This window comes from Amblyraja radiata, chromosome 4 (assembly GCF_010909765.2).
Source record: "Amblyraja radiata isolate CabotCenter1 chromosome 4, sAmbRad1.1.pri, whole genome shotgun sequence".
NCBI classification, from domain to species: domain Eukaryota; kingdom Metazoa; phylum Chordata; class Chondrichthyes; order Rajiformes; family Rajidae; genus Amblyraja; species Amblyraja radiata.
The window spans coordinates 85,287,645-85,304,652 of record NC_045959.1 but is presented as its reverse complement, the minus strand read 5'-3'; the positions used below and the strand labels follow the sequence as shown (position 1 = coordinate 85,304,652).

At 42.9% G+C, this 17,008-nt stretch overlaps 1 protein-coding gene across 1 annotated transcript in view; it reads left to right on the top strand.

Annotated features, from left to right (window-relative positions):
• LOC116972354 (ankyrin-1-like) overlaps positions 1-17,008 on the top strand; it is a 91,810-nt gene that overhangs the window by 50,506 nt on the left and 24,296 nt on the right. The window contains exons 16-18 of the mRNA XM_033019932.1: positions 722-868; positions 4,518-4,625; positions 13,982-14,179. Of these exons, the coding sequence (XP_032875823.1) occupies positions 722-868; positions 4,518-4,625; positions 13,982-14,179 (453 nt within the window). The remainder of the gene's footprint in view (positions 1-721; positions 869-4,517; positions 4,626-13,981; positions 14,180-17,008) is intronic.

Sequence of the window (17,008 nt, the reverse complement as noted above, 5' to 3'; positions counted from 1 at the left end):
TTGTGAATAGATTTGATTATTCTAAAATCAAATATTATTCTATATTGATTAACTTCTAAAAGAATAAGAGGTGAAATATAGAGGGGTCTGAGGACTAGGAAGTTGCCAAAGGAATGTTTCTCTTTTTGAGGAAATCTAGAAGGTATAGTGTTAGACGAAGAGCTCATCCGTTTAAGATGGGAAGACATTTCTTCATTCAAAGGGTTTTAAATCTTTGAAATGAACTACTCAGTGGAATGTGAAGGCTGCTTCTTTAAATATAGGCGAGGCTAATATAGATATTTTTGGGATTGTACTGAATTAACATTTATAGGGAACAGGCAAGAAAATGGAGTTGATGCCAAGATCAGATCAGCCATGATCTCACTACATAACTGCAGGCTTGAGGTGCCATAAGGCCGATTCCTGCTTCTATTTCTTATGCCTATGAGATTGTATAGCAACACATGTCTTCATCTATAGAAGACAAAGCTATATTACTCAAAATAATCAATAAATTACCACCATCCCCTCCCCGTGCCTTGCTTTGAATACAAACATCCAGAATTGATTCAAAATTGAAATTGAATCTTTGTGTATTGCTCACGAACCATCATGTGGTGGCGGTTTAGATGTATTTTTACTCAAAGTTACTTTCCCAGATTAAAATCACTGATGAGCCTGCACTCGCCTGAAACAAAAATACACTTAATCTAACTAAACGTCCTTTTCTTCCCTGGAGACTGGATTCACAGCCCTTCATGTGGCTGCACACTTTGGCCAGATGGACTTTGTGAGGGAGATTCTCACCAAGATGTCGGCAACTATACGCAGCGAGATCCCAAAGACCTCGATCGAGGGACTTCCATCGAAAGAGCAACCAAGCGAGGTAATAAAAGTTGTGACCCTTACATCATATGGGTTAGCTGATTATGAACAACTAGCTAAGCCACAATGACCCAGCCTTCACTTATCATGCTCAATCATAGGACAGCCTAGTCTTCCAAGTCCTCTCAGGGACAGTTAAATCAATTAAGGGCGGCACAGTGGCACCGCAGTAGAGTTGCTGCTTTTCAGCGCCAGATACCCAGATTCGATCCTGTCTATGGGTGCTGTCTGTATGGAGTCTGTATGTACTACCTGTGACCATGTGGGTTTCTTCCGGGTACTCCGGTTTCGTCCCACACTCCAAAGACATACAGGTATGTGGTTTAATTAGCTTTGGTAAAAATTGTAAATCGTCCCTAGCATGTAGGATAGTGCTAGTGTACAGAGTGATCAATGGTCAGCGTGGGCAAATGGGCCTGTTTCCACACTGTTTCTCTAAAGTCAATCTCTGACAGATGTTAAGGGCCCCACGTGAAATGAACAATACAATCTTTGGTGCAATAAATCAGTTTTGATCCTAGTAATATGTATGCCTTATTACAGTTTTGATCCTAATAATATGTCCTAAATTGGCTGCAAGTTTTTCAGGCAGACCTGATTGTGAGGCACAATGGTATGAAGTGGACAGCGTGAGCATGTCAAATCTAAGATATATTCCTCACATGACAAGAAAAGTCAAATTCCAAACTACAGTGTATTTTCATCCAAAAAAGGAGTTAGTCAAACTCATAAACCCTTTAATTATTTCATCAAACTTTACAATGGGCCCATGTAGTTTTACCTTGTCATGGGGCATTTAGGTATTAAATGCATTTGTTTACATGTTTATTGGAAACGACATATGAAAAATATACAGCAGGACCAGCAATTAATTTACTTGACCGATTAGAGGACAAAGAGGAAGATGGTTTAAAATGAATTCGGTGTCAATTCAAGATGGCGAGGAAAGACAAATCCAATTAAAAGAAAGATTTACTGATAAATTGTTCAAGAAGGAACTGCAGATGCTGGAAAATCGAAGGTAGACAAAATTGCTGGAGAAACTCAGCGGGTGCGGCAGCATCTATGGAGCGAAGGAAATAGGCAACGTTTCGGGCCAAAACCTTTTTTCAAACTGATGCAGGGTGGGGGGGGCGGGAAGAAGAAAGGAATAATAATAATAATAATAATAATAATAATAATAATATCTTTGTATGGTCATTGCACATAAGCGCAACGAGAATTGGTATGCAGCTTCCAACCGATGTCATAACATAAATAACTAATAAAATTTGGATTTAGATATCCCGAGAACATGGATTGTAAAAAGAACAGTAAAACAGTCAAAACAGTTCAACAGACTAAACAGACAGAAGAGGAGGAGCCAGAGGGCTGAGGGAGAGCTGAGAAGGGGATGAGACAGCAAGGGCTACCGGAAATTGGAGAAGTCAATGTTCAGGCCACCGGGATGCAGACTTCCCAAGCGGAATATGAGGTGCTGCTCCTCCAGTTTCCGGTGGTGCTCACTCTGGCAATGGAGGGGGCCCAGAGCAGAAAGGTCGGATTCGGAATGGGAGGGGGAGTTGAAATGCTGAGCCACAGGGAGATCAGGTTGGTTAATGCGGACTGATAAATTGTCAGGTGTGCTAAACTCATTATGCATTAAGATCAGTGCTTTGTAGTTTACTAACAAAATTCAGAACCAGAACACATACCAATATAACTTTTATACAGATGTTCAGCATCTTTCAGTAGGGACAAAGAGTTTAGTTGAGAAATGCAGCGCAGAAACTGGGCCTTCGGCCCACTAAGTCCGCGCCGACCAGCAATCCCTGCACATTAACATGATCCTACACACACTAGGGCCAATTTACACTTTAACCGAAGATCTCTAAGAAAACCCAGGCGGTCACTGAGAGAACATACAAACTCCACTCGACAGCACTTGTAGTCAGGATCAAACCCGGGTCTCTAGCGCTGCAAGCGCTATAAGGCAGCAACTCTACCACTGCGCCACCGTGCTGTCACGTATTTAGGTTATAACATGAAAAAGGGGACAAAGGAGAAGAAAAATGTTAAAAGTGAAAGTGTTCCACTTGCAAGTATCCAAAAGTAATTCACAATATGTATATGTATTTGTAATTATTTAGTTTGTGGTCAAGAGAAGTCGATTCACAACCATTCGACTATTAAAAGTGTACTCATGCTGTTAATTACTAGAGTTGACTCCGCATCAGCTTTCATTGCCAATTAATGTGAAACAGCAGCTACGATATGTCTGAAGAAGGGTTTTGGCCTGAAACATTGCCTATTTCCTTCGCTCCATAGATGCTGCCATACCCGCTGAGTTTCTCCAGCATTTTTGTCTAGCTACTATATGAAATTCAGGGGAAAATTCAGTCAAGTTGCTGTTTCAAGAAGATACCAGTAAACCATTCGCAATACTGTGATTTCTCATTCTCAGCCAATAACTTGGAAAGTGGTTCATTAATAATGGTTTGCCTCAGTAGTTGTTACACTTGCTGCAAAGTCTGAGTCTGTTATCTTTAGCCATAGTTTATTTAATTGCTTCAGATGGTTCTTTTATCTGTTTGTGGAAATTCACGTAAAGTTTGACCACAAGTCCATCAGAACTAACTTTTAACTGTAAGAATTGTTTTTGTTGCCATGGATGTTTTTAAATGTTTTACTTTGAATTGAGGATCTCCAATTCTGCACTTGAGGATCAGGGTATTTACTTTGAGGCAAACTTGTAAAGAGGGCAGGAAAGCAGTGGGAGTAAAAACAGTATTAAGAGGGCGTGTTTATGATTTTTAAAAAGACCTGGATTCAAAGAGATAGAGCTAAATTAATCTCTGCATTTTTGTTCTAGATTTTGAATAGTTTTTACTTAATTGGAGCTGACTTTAATTACAAAAAAACAGATTTTTGTATATTGCAGATAATGAAAACCTGAGATATAAAGATGTAGATCAGGCAGCATCTGTGGAGAGAGAATCATTGTGAGATTTTCTCGTAAACTGTTTTTTCAGTGGGACGCCTGTAATAACTTGCTCAAGGAGGATCTAAACCTAAGAAGGGAGTCGGGCTTTGGCTGACTTTAACTCAGAAGGGTGAAGTACGCATGCTCTTTGGCCCTCAAGTCTCACCAAATTCTATACACAATGTCAGGGGGTTATCACAGTCGGGACCAAAACAATTTTGAGTGAGTGAGTGAGCGAGCGAGCTTAGTTTATTGTCACGTGTACTGAGGTACAGTGAAAAGCTTTTGTTGTGTGCTAACCAGTCAGTGGAAAGACTATACATGATTGCAATCGAACCATCCACAGTGTACATGATAATGGGAATAACATTTAATGCAAGGTAAAGTCCAGCAACATCTGATTAAAGATAGGTCGAGGATCTCCAATTAGGCAGTTAGTAGCTTAGGACCGCTCTCTATTTGTTGATAGAATAGTTCAGTTGCCTGATAAGCCATGAGAATCATAGGGATAGTTAAAATTTCTTGGGAAAACTTGGAAAATAAGGATAATGCTCCCATCTTAAAAATAACACGGGCTGTCACCTTTCAAGAATGTGTAAAACAAAAGAGTAATTATTTAGTAGTGACTGCAGTGGAATGTCATATCCAGAAAAATCTGGATGTAATGCTTTTATTCCGTCTGCTTCAGTCAGGGTTCACACCATTACACCTGGCAGCACAGTCTGGCCATGAAAACCTGGTCCGTCTTCTGCTTAACTACCCTGGGGTTCAGGTGGATACTCAGACCAGCTTGCAGGTAAGTGGTCACCTTCTCTAAATGCATGAAGTTGTGTTCGTTACTGCATTACAGGGCACTCCCTTTATCACTGTGGTGACATTAATGATTCGACCTTTTTCAAGCTCAAGGAGATTGTGTAAGATACATGTCATTGGGTCAATACTGCTAACCGACAGTCTCTGGTTCTAAATGGGAAGGGAATCACGTGCTATCAGTGCTCACGCCGAAGGGAATCTCAGACGTTCATCCACGTGCATCAAAATGCAGAAGTTTGAGATATGCTGAAGGTCAGATGGAGGCAAGTCTACCATCCACGTCACCCTGACTCATCATTAATAGTCACTTTCAGAGAAAGCCCCATACAAGCCTCTCCTCCAGCTCTCTGCATTATACCAGTGAAGACAGTGCAGGGTCAGTGACCCAATTCAGTTGTTTGTGGGGAAAGATAAATGTTTATTTACAGTGTTTTACTTTATTCTAATACCATTAGAGTCATACCGTCATAGTCATATAGCACAGGAACAGGTCTGCCAGAAAGAAGCCCTAGACAGCCAGATTGGCTGAGGCTAAGATTGAACCTTCTAAACCTTCTGAATTTTGTAGTCGGCAGGGCAGTACTCTGCATATCGCCAACTTGGACAATTTTACATTTTTATCAATTAAACAAGCCAATCAACCTACAAACCTGTACATATCCAGAAAAATGTGGGAGGAAACCGAAGTTCTCGGAGAAATCCCACGCAGATCACGGGGAGAACGTCCAAATCCATACAGACAGCCCCCGTAGTCGGGATCGAACCCGGGTCTCTGGCGCTGCATTTTGCTGTAAGGCAGCAACTCTACCGCTGTGCCACCGTGACTGCCCGTGAGTGGCCAGGGCAAGCCTGAGATTCCTGAAGTGGCTTCTCCTGAGGGACAGCACCCTCACACAGAGGCAAAATCTGAGCCACCAGGCTTAGTCAGAAACCGTCAGCCGCCTTTTCAAGCCCCAAAGCTGAGCCACCAGGATAAGCCTGAGATCACCAGCGCCTCCTCACGAAGCAAAAGTGAACTGCAGGGCTCGCCTGAGATCGCCACACCTCCTCCTTTAAAACCATGATTAAGTTGGCGGGAAGAAGCCCAAGAGAGTCACTTCACATGCACCCTGACAGTGGCCCCACTACGGTCCTGGACTTTCTTATCACTGAAAATAAAATGTGAATTCACCCTACTGCACCTGTCGGTGTTGTCCCTGTCAAATCTGGCATCATCCTTTAATAAATATTTTTAAAGTAACAAAATGTCATTTGCAGCAATTGACAATATTGTCTCAAGCCAAAATTATGGGCAATAATAACCTTGCATGGAACTGGGCGATGAATAACCAATTTAGCAGGGAGAGTCAAGTGACTAAACACAAGGGTTTCATGATCTGTAATAGCAGTGGAGTTCTCTGGTTGGCCTTCACAGGGAGCTCTAACACCGTGCAAAAGGACCTGTCATTCTGCAATACAGTCAGTGAAAACAGAATCTTTCTGTTCTTGACTTTATTAATCTGGGCATTTTCTGCCTATGTTTTCTTAGCTTGTAGGTAGAAACAAAATGTTGCAGTAACTCAGCGAGACAGGTAGCAGCTCTGGAGAGAAGTAATGAGTGACATTTCAAGTCGAGTTCCTTCTTCAGCGTGAGAGTCAGGGGAGAGGGAGACTAGAGATATAGAAGGGTGATGTGTGAAAACGATAGATCAAAGCAGACGTTGTTCAGGGAAATGTAGAAATGGTTCATTGTTAGCTGAGGGGAAGGTGACAACGATGCATACAATCAGTAAAATTAATCAGGAGGATGGTGAAACTACCGCTGGGTCGTAAGCTGCCCAAGCTCTGACAGTGGAGGAGACACAGGACTAAAAGATCAGTATGGGAATGGGAGGGGGAGTTAAAGTGTTTAGCAACCGGGAGATTGCGGCAGATCGAGGCCTAGGCAAACTGAGTGGAGATGTTCAGTGAAACAATCGCCGAGCCTACGCTTGGTCTTGCCAATATTATTGGAGTCCACACCTGGAACAGCGGATACAATAACTGAGGTTGGAGGAGGTGCAAGTGAACCTCTGCCTCACCTGAAAGAACTGCCGGGGTCCTTGGATGGAGTCAAGGGAGGAGGTAAAGGTTCAGGGCCTCCTCCACTGTCAGAGTGAGGCCCAACGCAAATTGGAGGAACAGCATCTCATATTTTGCTTGGGCAGCTTACAACCAAGCGGAATAATACAGAAGGTGCAGGATCAATTCATTCCAACAAGGAAGAAAGATTCCAAGGGGAGTAAGGGGCGACTGTGGCTGACAAGGGATGTCAGGGACAGTAGAAAAATAAAAGAGAAGAAGTACAACGTAGCAAAGATGAGCGGGAAGCAAGAGGATTTGGTAATGTTTAAAGAGCAACAGAAGATAACCAAAAAGGCAGTACAGGGAGAAAAGATGAGGTACGAAGGTAAGCTAGCCAAGAATATAAAAGAGGGTAGTAAAAGCTTCTTTAGGTATGTGAAGAAGAAAAAAATAGTTAAGACCAAAGTTGGACCCTTGAAGATTGAAAAAGGTGAATTTATTATGGGGAACAAGGAAATGGCAGATGAGTTGAACAGGTACTTTGGATCCTACTAATGAGGACACAATCTCCCTGATATACTAGTGGCCAGAGGATCTGGGGTGGCGGAGGAACTGAAGGAAATCCACATTAGGCTGGAAATGGTGTTGGGTAGACTGAAGGGACTGAAGGCTGATAAATCACTAGGGCCTGATGGTCTGCACCCCAGGGTACTTAAGGAAGTGACTCTAGAAATTGTGGATGCATTGGTGGTAATTTTCCAATATTCTATAGATTGAGGATCAGTTCCTGTGGATTAGAGGGTAGCTAATGTTATCCCAGTGTTTAAGAAAGGTGGGAGAGAGAAAACAGGGAATTATAGACCAGTTAGCCTGAAATCAGTGGTGGGGAAGATGCTGGAGTCAATAATAAAAGATGAAATAGTGGCAAATCTGGATAGCAGTAACAGGATCGGTCCGAGTCCGCATGGATTTACGAAAGGGAAATCATGACTAATCTTCTGGAATTTTTTGAGGATGTAATCAGGTAAATGGACAAGGGAGAGCCAGTGGATGTAATGTACCTGGACTTTCAGAAAGCATTTGATAAGGTTCCACATAGGACATTAGTGGGCTAAATTAGTGGGCTAAATTAGCAGTCTATCCCCAAGGTATTGGGGATAGACTGCTGACATGGATAGAAAATTGGTTGGCAGACAGGAAACAAAGAGTAGGGATTAACGGGACCCTTTCAGAATGGCAGGCAGTGACCAGTGGGGTACCGCAAGGCTCAGTACTGGAATCGCAGCTATTTACAATATACATCAATGATTTAGATGAAGGGATTCAAAGTAACACTAGCAAATTTGCAGATGACACAAAGCTGGGTGGCAGTGTTAACTGTGAGGAGGATGCTATCAGAATGCAGGGTGACTTGGACAGGTTGGGTGAGTGGGCAGATGCATGGCAGATGCAGTTTAATGTGGATAAATGTGAGGTTATCCACTTTGATAGCAAAAACAGGAAGGCAGATTACTATCAATATGGCGTCAAGTTGGGAAAAGGGGAAGTCAAAGGGATCTGGGGGTCCTTGTTCATCAGTCAATGAAAGTAAGCATGCAGGTACAGCAGGCAGTGAAGAAAGCAAATGGCATGTTGGCCTTCATAACAAGAGGAGTTGAGTATAGGAGCAAAGAGGTCCTTCTGCAGTTGTACAGGACCCTAATGAGACCACACCTGGAGTATTATGTGCAGTTTTGGTCCCCTAATTTGAGGAAGGACACTCTTGCTATTGAGGGAGTGCAGCGTAGGTTTACAAGGTTAATTCCCAGGATGGCGGGACTGTCATATGCTGAGAGAATGGTGCGGATGGGCTTGTATACTCCGGAATTTAGAAGGATGCGAGGATACCTTATTGAAACATGTAAGATTAAAAAGGGTTTGGACATGCTAGAGGCAGGAAACATGTTCCCGATGTTGGGGGAGTCTAGAACCAGGGGCCATAGTTTAAGAATAAGGTGTAAGCCATTTAGAACGGAGATGAGGAAACATTTTTTCACACAGAGAGTTGTGAGTCTGTGGAATTCTCTGCCTCAGGGAGCGGTGGAGGCCGGTTCTCTGGATACTTTCAAGAGAGAGCTAGATACGGCTCTTAAAGATGGCGGAGTCAGGGGATATGGGGAGAAGGCAGGAACGGGGTACAGATTGCGGATGATCAACCATGGTCACATTGAATGGCGGCGCTGGCTTGAGTGGCCAAATGGCCTTCTCCTGCACCTATTGTCTATTGTGTATTGGTATCAATTTTGATTTCTCTAACTTTAAGTAACCCTGGCTTTCCCTCTCCCTCTGTCCCTCCCCCACCCTAGTTCTCTAATGCCCCTGTCCCACTGAGGAAACCTGAACGGAAACCTCTGGAGACTGCGCCCCACCCAAGATTTCCGTGCGGTTCCCGGAGGTTCCCGGAGGTTTTTGTCAGTCTCCCTACCTGTTTCCACTACCTGCAACCTCCGGCAACCACCTGCAACCTCCGGGAACCGCACGGAAACCTTGGGTGGGGCGCAAAGTCTCCAGAGGTTTCCGTTCCGGTTTCCTAAGTGGGACAGGGGCATTATGCTTCACTGTCCTGATTAATTTTCCTGATTGGATGCCTTATTGTCACCTACCCCTCAGCTAGCAATGCACCATTCTACATTTCCTTGATCATCATCTGGTTTGATCTGAGGTTTTCACACCTCACCCTTCCATATCTCTAGTCTCTCTCTCCCCGACTCAGTCTGAAAGAGGATCTCGACCCAAAAAGTCACTCATTCCTTCTCCAGAGATACTGCCTGTCCCGCTGAGCCACTTCAGCATTCTGTGTGTATCTTCAGTGTAAACCAGCATGTGTTCCTTCCGACACATTTTTTTAGCCTGTGTTTAGTTTTCTCTCAACTACTCTCAACAGAAGTTCTTAGGCCTAATGTTAAATCCGTTTTGACTGGAATAATGAATGGGACCATGTCTATCCATCTCAGATGAGTTAGTGGACTAGGCATAGAGTGTAACTAAACTTCCAGTCATAACGTTATACAGCGCAGAAATGAATGATTTGGTTTAGGTTTTGGTATATTACTGATGTACGGTGAAGAGCTTTGTTTTGCATGCTATCCAAACAGATCAGATATATTATACATCAATATAATTGTCAAACTCGAGTACAATATATAACAAAGGGAAAGATACAGAGTGCAGAATACAGCTCTCAGTATTGTAACGCATCAGTTCCATAGACAAAGTCCAATGTCCGCAATAACCATATAACCATATAACAATTACAGCACGGAAACAGGCCATCTCGGCTCTACAAGTCCGCGCCGAACAATTTTTTTCCCTTAGTCCCACCTGCCTGCACTCATACCATAACCCTCCATTCCCTTCTCATCCATATGCGTATCCAATTTATTCTTAAATGATACCAACAAACCTGCCGCCACCACTTCCACTGGAAGCTCATTCCACACCGCTACCACTCTCTGAGTAAAGAAGTTCCCCCTCATGTTACCCCTAAACTTCTGTCCCTTAATTCTGAAGTCATGTCCTCTTGTTTGAATCTTCCCTATTCTCAAAGGGAAAAGCTTGATCACATCAACTCTGTCTATCCCTCTCATCATTTTAAAGACCTCTATCAAGTCCCCCCTTAACCTTCTGCGCTCCAGAGAATAAAGACCTAACTTATTCAACCTATCTCTGTAACTTAGTTGTTTAAACCCAGGCAACATTCTAGTAAATCTCCTCTGTACTCTCTCTATTTTGTTGACATCCTTCGTATAATTGGGCGACCAAAATTGTACACCATACTCCAGATTTGGTCTCACCAATGCCTTGTACAATTTTAACATTACATCCCAGCTTCTATACTCAAATGAAGTGGAAGTGAATCGGCCAGCTTCACCCTAGCTTATGAGAGGACAGTTCAAAATCCTGATAACAGAGGGGAGGAAGCTGTCCCTGAGTCTGCTGTCACACGTTCATGCTTTGAACCTTCTGCTGTTCATGAGCAGGGAGAAGAAAGAATGACCCTCCAGTCCCAGCCACATTCTTGTGAATCTTTTTTGCAACCTCTCTAGTGGATGAACAGTTTCTTGATTAGCGAGAATGTAAAGGGTTATAGGGATAAGGCAGGAAAATGGGGTTGCGAGGGAAAGATAGATCAGCTGTGATTGAATGGTGGAGTATACTCAATGGGCCGATTGGCACACTTCTGCTCCTGTGACTTCTGAACTTATGAATTACATCCTTCCTACAGTGTGGAAATCAGAACTGCACACAATATACCAGGTGCAATCACACTAATATCCTATGCAGATGTAATGTGACGTGCATCCTGTCCTGCTTTAACTTCTCAAACTGCATTCCTTTCCACTTGTTTGAGTAAATTCCATCTGCCATTCCTTTGTCCACGTTCCTAGTTGATCTAGGACATGGACAAAGGTCGATAACCTTATTCAATTCCACTTATACCACCAAATTTGTTGTCATCCACTAACTTACTATTCATGCCACCTATGCTCTTATCCAAATAGTTAATCCCCTTCCGGGGACCCAGAACTGATCCATGGCACACCACTGATTACAGGCCTCCACTCTGGAAAACTATTCACCGCTATTACCCTCTGCTCCTTCCAGCAAGCCACTTTTGTAGCTAACTGGCTAGCTCTATCGGGATCCCATCCAATATTACTTTCTCGATTAGTCTACCAGGTTTTTAGTTTAGATTAGAAATACAGTGCGGAAACAGGCCCTTCAGTCCACTGAGTCTGCACCGCCCAGCAATCCCCACACACTAACACTATCCTACACACACCAGGGATAATTTTACATTCATACCAAGCCAATTAATCTACAAACCTGTACGTCTTTGGAGTGTTGGAGAAAATCGAAGATCTCGGAGAAAACCCACGCAGGCCATGGGAAGAACCTATAAACTCCGTACAGATAACACCCATAGTAAGGATCGAACCTGGGTCCCTGGCGCTGTAAGGCAGCAACTCTACCGCTGCACCATTGTGCCAATCATGTGGGACCTTGTCAAAAGCTTAGTTGTGCACGTATACAACATCTACCTCCCTGCCCTATGCAATCTTCTTCATCACCTCTTAAAAAAGAGTCAGTTAAACAGAATGGTGGGTTGATTAAGACAATGGAAGTGTTGAGAATGTGCCTGATCGAAGGTGCAGGTGCTCAGTGGAAACAGAAAGTGTTGCCATCCTCCAAATTACATGCTTGGATCCTCACAGCCCCATGAACTATTCCATCTCTGAAGTCATCTTGCCCAGAAAATCCTAATTACTGTGTTCCTACTGGCTCATGGATGGCACTAAAGGCAACTGTGAGTTGTCATTTATACAGAATGAAGGTCGAGCTTGACGATAATAGTTAACTTTCAGTAAGTCTGCAATAATTGTTTTTCCAGTCATTGTTGCAGGGATCAGTGTGCTGAGCTCCACACAACCTCTGGAAACCCACGGTTTGATATATTTCTGTTGACTCACCAACTGTCATGTGATTGACGTTGTCTAAAAGTTTACTATTTGTTTGGTCAAAGTAGATAAAGACTTAAATAACTGAGAGTGACTCTTCCATTCTTCAGGATTGCTAAGAGATTGTTCAGTACAGGATGTGATAGCCATTTAACAAATGTACATAACAAATGACGTCAGATAATGATTGTGGGAACATAGCAGAAAACCATGACTCATTTCCCCACTTACAATGAAGTGGCATTGAAAACAACTCTCAATATACCCTGTCGCCACTTCTCTATATGGAAATATCAACAGATATTCACCGGTTTGAATTTTCCAGAAATAAAAATCTTTCTTGACCATTAACAAAAATAATAGTTTCAGAAGACATTCAATCCTCAAAAGAATTAATGTGTGCCCTATTATTAAAAGATGTGTGTAGGAAGGAAGTGCAGATGCTGGTTTAAAGCAAAGATAGACACAAAATGCTGCAGTAAAAGTCTGAAGAAGGGTCTTGACCCATTCCTTCTCCCCAGAGATGCTGCCTGTCCCACTGAGTTACTCCAGCATTTTGTGTCTATCTTCATTATTATGATGTGCACTGGATGTACACTATTGGCAATAATTAGAAAAATGCACTAAACTCTGTGACACCTTCAGTGAAAATAAAGTGGGAATTTACATAGCATTTTACAGCAAAGAAACAGGTCATTTGGTTCCACAGATTTATACTTCACACAGGCCTTCTCTCACTTTAATTCACACCAAAAATTAAGTACCGCAAATGCTAAAGATCTGAAGCAAAAACAAAATGTACGGATGCTCCACATATCACTCAGCAGCTGTGACAAGGGAAACGATTGTTAATGTTTGGGTTAGTTTACATATCATCAGAGTCTCCTGAAGAGCCATTGATCTGAAATGATAACCCTGTATTTCTCTCCATGACTTTCAGCATTCCTACCAGTTTTTTTAATTTTAATTTCTTCCTAACTTTTCAACATTTCCCTTCTCCTGCAAATATTTGTTCTGCTACCCTGTGTTTAATAAAATTCTCTCTATCTTTAAAAAAAATCAAGCTGTACCCGAGGAATGACATTCTTCAGTACGTAGTAACGAGAAAGTATATTATTCATCTAAAAAAAACTCCTTGCAACAAAATTCCCAACAGAGGGAATCTCAACTAATATGTCTTAATTTAGTTGAGAAACCTGTGGAAAAACAGGGTCTGAAGAAAGGTCCCAATCCAAAACATTATCTGTCCATTTCCCTCCACAGGTGCTGGCTGAGTTCCTCACCACTTGACTTTTTGCTCATGGTTCCAGCATCTGTCGCCGCTAACGTCTCCGCGTTTCCGAAGGAATTACCCTTTGCACAACGCGCCATATTACTGTAGTAAAATGTTTCTATCACTGATAAATTTCTAATACATTTCTGTAAATTTTACAGCCCTTCATATCAATAAGTAAATGCAGTCCCAGCCACGTATTCATTGCAACATACCCGCCTCACATAGGATTAGTTGGATGTGCACAAAAGCACAGAGGAAATAGGTCTCATGTTCCAAAGAGGAAATTTTGCAACTTCTATATTTATTTTAAATGTAATTTTGAATATGCTTCAAGTATTTTGGTCTATGATGTCTCAAAGCATCTGGGAGAAATGCACCCTATAAACAACACTTTACTCCCCTTATGTACGTGAGCATTCCAAGAAAAACAAGCTACCAGAATTACATTTACAGTATTTTGTGACATGGTGGTGAAGTTGTCTTGGGCCTGTGTGAATGACCTGATGTTGACTCTTGTTCCAGGGAGCGACCCCTCTTCACCTCGCTTCTCAGAATGGCCACACTGCAGTCGTCGGGCTCCTACTGAGTAAATCCACCTCCCAGCTGCACATGAAGGATAACCATGGGCGCACCTGCCTTCACCTGGCAGCTGCCAATGGACACATCGAGATGGCACGGGCTCTCCTCGGTCAAGGAGCTGAGATCAATGTCATTGATAAGGTGCGTGAGAAGAGACAAGACCTGCTGCATGCAGGCACGGAACTCGTTATCAAAATATGGAGGGGACCGGGGGACGGGGGACCCACTTTTTTGGTGGCCGCGTGCGCATGCGCACACTCACACGCACATGCGCGAGACTTCGGAGGCTCAATCCAACACTAAATGCAGCTCAACTGTGCCTGTCTTGCCGGGTTAACCTGCAGCCCTGCTTGGACTGACGGGACACCAGCGCTGCTTCTCCGCACTGGCTGTAAACCTGGGCCATATTTCCCGCAAGTCCAGGCAGGGCTGTAGGTTAACCTGGCAGAGTTGAGCTGGGTTTAGCACTGCTTCTCTGCGCTGGCTGTGGGCCTGGAGGTACAGCTCGCATCTGTCTCCCGACGTCTCTAGCCAACCGTGGGGGTGGGGGGCACTCGGGTGGGGAAGGGACAGCGCCGGAGACCCGGCCGGGATGGATCCTGGCTGCGGATGAGGCGCAGGTCTGTGCCGCGTCTCACTCCTCCAATCACCACGCTCTGTCCTCAGTCCCACCACCCTCCCCCCCTTACTCCTCTCTCCTCCAATGATCGCGCTGAATCATCGTCCCAGCCCCCATTGCCTGCTGACCGACGTCTCTCTCGTACAATCGGCGCCCTCGATCAGCAGTCCCACCTCCACTGTCTCGCGGAAAGCGGAGATTTCACCAGGGTTTATAATCTGGATTACAAAAACTTGGGGGGGGGATGTCCCTTTTTCAGAAAAAGGGTTTGATGAAGGGTCTCAACCTAAAACGTCACCTATCCATGTTCGCCAGAGCTGCCTGACCTGCTGAGTTACTCCAGCACTTTGTGTCCTTTCGTGTATTAACCAGCTTCTGCAGTTCTTTGTTTCTACAAGATCTGCTGCACGTGGTTCTTTGAATCTTCTATTTTCTGCATTTTCTAGCATTGCTAAATTTTCTTTTACGTTTTTAAGTAATGTGGAATTAGCCGTATAAAATATTGCAACCCAAACCACAATATATAACTCTCACATCGCCAGCCTTACACCTTTAGAAAAGAAACTGCTTTTAAATTTAGATTACAACATTATTAATGCAGCATAATTCATATGTTGGATCTCGACATGGCCGCAACTTGCTGGAAATATCCATTCCTCAAAAATTTTAGACAATAAATGTTCTCTTGTGGACCAAATTCCAAAGCAAAAGTCCAAGGGTCTCGACCTGAAATGTCACCCATTCCTTCTCTCCAGAGATGCTGCCTGTCCCTCTGAGCTACTCCAGCTTTTTGTGCCTATCTCCAGCTATTGATTGTCATTGTCTTTAGTTAGCATTAAGGAAAGTGGCAATTAAATGCTGCCTATGACATTTTTTTTTAGTGCAACAATATGAATTCATGCCAAATGTCCAAAATTGTTGGGGGAAAATAGCAGAGGATAAAAAGCAGGATATATGAACTGAGGTGAAGTCCAGTGGCAAAATAAATTGAATCAATTGTATGATATTATTTTTCAAATGACGTAGAGTGATTACTGATGGCAGAGTTCACGAAGAGTAAACTATTTAACCAAAGCACTCAGGAGTAATTTTGATTTTCATCACCAGATTATAACTAGTAATTATATTTTTGCAGCTACTTGACTCAAAATCAGTCGGAGCATAAAATGGGCAAAAAGTTTTCAACTGCAATAAAAGTTAAAATCACTTTCTCCTCCTCTTTGGACTGTGGGAGGAAACCGAAGATCTCGGAAAAAATCCACGCGGTCACGGGGAGAACTTACAAACTCCGTACAGCCAGCACCCATAGTTGGGATCAAATCTAGGTCTCCGATGCTGTAAGCGTTGTAAGGCAGCAACTCTACCACTGCACCACCATGCCGCCCCTAAAGTGCAGTGTCAATGTGTGGCAAGTTCATGCAGTCCCCACCATGTATAATCTTTGCAGCTGGCTCTTAAATGGATACACCACAATGAAACATTCTTCAAGCTATCAGGGAGTAGTGATACTGAACAATTGGATGCTGCAAGTGGGTGCAAGAGTCTATCTTAGACAAGCAGAAGAATAGTCAGTGCATGATTTTTTTCCAAGTCTTTGGTTTGGCCCCAATCCCAAAAGTCCTGCTATTAACTGCCATAACTGGATAACTGCCATAACTGGATAACTTACCACTTAGTGTGAGCAAGGTACAAATGAATCAAAGGAGAATTATTGGATAAATGATAGAGAGAGAGCAAGTTATAGGACTGCAAGGAAAATACGAGGGTGAAATGTGATTCTTTGGCTGAAAGCCAGCAATTGGCTGAACAATCTCCTCCTATGTCATTCAAAATATTTCCAAGCACTTGAGGGCGCAGGAGTCAAAGATCGCATTTCAGATGAAGAATGCAATTTAATAATTGCTCTTTTAAGTAACGTGATTTCAGGGGGAAATGGATTAGTTTAAACTGGTTGTTATGTGAGCAATATACAATTTGTTTTTCAAACCAGTAAAGTTGAAAATCAGACGGCAGATGTATTCTGAGTGTTGTTTTACTGTTGACATTGTTCAGGGGAAGTTTTGCATTGGAAAAAAAGGCACCAAGGCAAACAAATATTTCTCTAGAAAATCATGTCAAGTTTTCCGATAGGCCCCAAGATTGCCATACTGTAAATGCACACAAAATTGCTCAATTTAGGATTAAGTAAATTTTAGGATTTAAGTAAAATTATGAATTTCTTAGCCACTTTTTTGTTGATACAGGAGTAAACAAAATAAATGCACACATTTATTTTTAACCAAAGTGCAGCAACACAGTGCGTAAACATTCCTACATGTTTTTGCAGGACATTGGTTCCCTGCTGTAATTCC